This window comes from Phaethon lepturus, unplaced genomic scaffold (genome assembly GCF_000687285.1).
Source record: "Phaethon lepturus isolate BGI_N335 unplaced genomic scaffold, ASM68728v1 scaffold25967, whole genome shotgun sequence".
Taxonomy (NCBI): Eukaryota; Metazoa; Chordata; class Aves; order Phaethontiformes; family Phaethontidae; genus Phaethon; species Phaethon lepturus.
Genome location: NW_010550158.1, coordinates 605 through 3551, shown reverse-complemented (window position 1 = coordinate 3551; position 2947 = coordinate 605). Strand labels below are relative to the sequence as shown.

Genomic DNA, 2947 nt, shown 5'->3' with positions numbered 1-2947 from the left:
CCCCAGAGCAGGGGTGCTGCACCTTCCCCAAACCCTCTCGGAACACACAGGGAACAAGCTTAGAGAATTCATCCCCTCCAAAACACAGTTACAGCTCCTGCTTTCTTTCAAGACAGCCGTTCTCTTCCGTGTAATATTCTAGTGATTAAAGCACTGGCTTGGGATGGGGGAATGGAGTTGGGGTCCCCAGACTAAGCTTCCCATTTCCCTCTGTCCAAAAGAAGGGGAATCATCCAGGCATGACTGCAGGCAGCGATGCTCACCCTCTGCTGCGGCAGCTCCGCCTCTGGCAGAGAGACTTCAAGACTCCCTGGGCAGAGAATAAAAGAGCAGAGAAGGAAGAGCAGAGCTGTAGTCCTCTCCAGGTGCTCACACTCCGCTCCGAGTGTTTCATTTAGTACAGAATAATCTAATCCATCTCTTTTTCGGGTTTTTTTGGTTGTGCGGGTTTTCTTTCTTCCATTTCCAGTTCCATCTACTGAATTGGGTGCTTGCAAACTCTGCCTCACAACTGTTTACAGAAAGAAAATCTTCCTGTATAAAGCTGTGATCTCTGTTCTGAATCGCTAAAACGTTAACTCTGAGCCACGCGTTTCGACAGCCATAGTCCCAAGGCTGCCCCGACGCCTTCGACACCCTCAGGCAAGGCTGTCCCAGGAGCATGGGGACCGACGGGGACAGGCGGCAGGAGCTCATGACATAGGGTGGCACAGGTGGGAGAAACCTTCCGTGCACCCCACACAGGGGTTCCCCATCCCCTGCGGGTGTCAGAGATCAGGGGGTGAAGGGGTGGGGGGAAAACAGTATTTTCCCTTCCAGTCCCCTTCTCTACACAACGCCCTACGTTTAATTAGCAACAAGAAAGAGAAGAAACAAACCCCAACATTTTATGTGACAAAGCCACAACCAGAGCGCAGTGCCTAACATCTGCTTTACTAGTACTTGGCTCAAAGTGGCAATTTGTCAACGTTTTTAAGATAATGAGCTTCCTATTTGTGTTCCAGCCATCTAAACTTCCAGAAAAAGAAACACGCTGCAGCTATGGCACGTCAGCTGCTCTCTGGGTACAATACTGCATGTGCCGGTGCCTCTGCCTCCCACAAAAAAGGAGTGCTGCCCATCAGTGAAGTTAATCAAGTACCTTTTGAAGTCTGGCTGGGTACAGACTCTTTGGATGGAAGATGCTATTTAAATATCAGTTGTCATGATGCCAAGAATGATTATGGTTATTTTGGCTATATTAGTAATACTAAGTAATAGCATTTTTAAAATTACTGAAACCTCTGCACAGAACTCAAATGAAAGCTCTAAATATTGCTTATTAGAATAGCCGGTCAAAACGTTTTCTTCTAAGTATTTATCCTATAAAAATTCTTGCTATTCTGTATGGAAAGTTCTGCCACTTACCCTGAAAAACTGCAGACAACAGTAAAACAGAATTGTTTGCCACAAATTATTTAGGATTTTGCCTTCATTTTAATTTTGCAAGACAGGTTTGAATGAAAAGAAAGCTTTTAGGATCTCCCACAAAGCCTCCTTTTTAGCAGTCACTAGTGGAGATGTGCAAATGGATGCCTTAGAAAAACAGTCCATAGAATTTAGGGGGGTTTGCTCGTTTTACTCTTTCTCCATATAATCTAGTAATACATGCCAGAATGTGTCATTTAGTAGCATTGGTTTCCATCTGCCTGTATGGCTGCTAGCAGCAGGAAGAGCAGTTCTGACAGCGCGTGAAAGGTATGTCAAATATTTTTCTGAGACGAGAAAGCCAGATAATTTAGCGTTTCAGTCCCTGGGAAGACGGGGCTCAGCACAACACATCCAGCCTTGCATCAGCCAAGCCTCCCCGCAGCCCTGGCAGCGAGCGGCACCCGACGTTGCAACGGAGAGCAAGGTCCCTGCTAAAACAACGTCCTGTGCACGATGCGCCTCCGTCCGCGACAGCTGCACGTTTTTTCTTTTGATACGTCTTTAAGGCGCCTTGTCTTTACTTTGATGGAGAAACTGTGCCACATCTCGTCAGTAATGCAAACAGCTGTGCCGCAAAGCAGCCGTGAACCTGGCTGGCTCTGTCGATAGCGAGTTTTCCTACATGGATGAGGATTCAGAGAGCTCCCCCCTAAATCAGCTACCGGGAGAGATTCGTTGCTGTATCTATCCCAGCAGGTTCATATTTGCCCTTTGGCAACACCACCGAAGAAACTCAAAGCAACTATAATCATTCTCTATGCTCTTCTGTTCATACCTGTCCAGCGAGATGCAGCACAGGTGCAGGATGGATGCCGTGGTGAGCAGGACGTCGAGGGACGTTCGGACCAGGCAGAACATCTCTCCATAGATCCAGTTGTCCTGAACCAACTCGATGGCTCCAAACGGCATCACCAGCACTGACACCAGCAGGTCCGCAAAGGCAAGGGAAACAATAAAATAATTGGTCTTGATTTTCCTGCAAGACAGATCACAAAATCGGTTTCCGTGCAGCATCTTCTACATGTGGACAGAGATTTCAGTTTATGTTTGGGTCTGATTTGCTCCATCACACTGAAAGGTCCTCTCTAACGTACTCCTCACTTTATATGGTCACCCCTAGCTCGTTCCTGGTTTCTACAGGTAAATATTGACCGTGTTCCCTGCATAAACACACCTTTCTGCTCACACAGAAGAGGCAAATAGATGCTCGCAGGCCTCTGCACCTGGCTCAGCCTCACAGCTTGCACTGGAGAGTTTGGGGAGTTGTTTTAGCTTGTAAATTGAGAAAATCCTTCCAGAAAGCACTAAGAAGAATCTAGACTGGAGCTGTAATTTTAACTTGAAGAGTACTTTTTAAATCATAACAATAAAATAGAATTAAATCCATTAAAAATCCCACGCAGAATATGAATAGAGGCTGCTGAATCTCTCACTCTGCTCCTGAGGCTGGTCTGACAGCTCCCGGGGTAGCAGCAAG

General features: G+C 46.7%; 1 protein-coding gene across 1 annotated transcript in view; it reads right to left on the bottom strand.

Moving 5' to 3' along the window:
* Window positions 1–2245: 2245 nt before the first annotated feature.
* The window catches only part of LOC104623404 (5-hydroxytryptamine receptor 4-like), a gene marked incomplete at both ends in the record, with an annotated part of 1263 nt that continues 561 nt past the window's right edge, over window positions 2246–2947 (bottom strand). Inside the window, one exon of the mRNA XM_010290481.1 lies at window positions 2246–2446. Coding sequence (XP_010288783.1) covers window positions 2246–2446 — 201 coding nt within the window. The remainder of the gene's footprint in view (window positions 2447–2947) is intronic.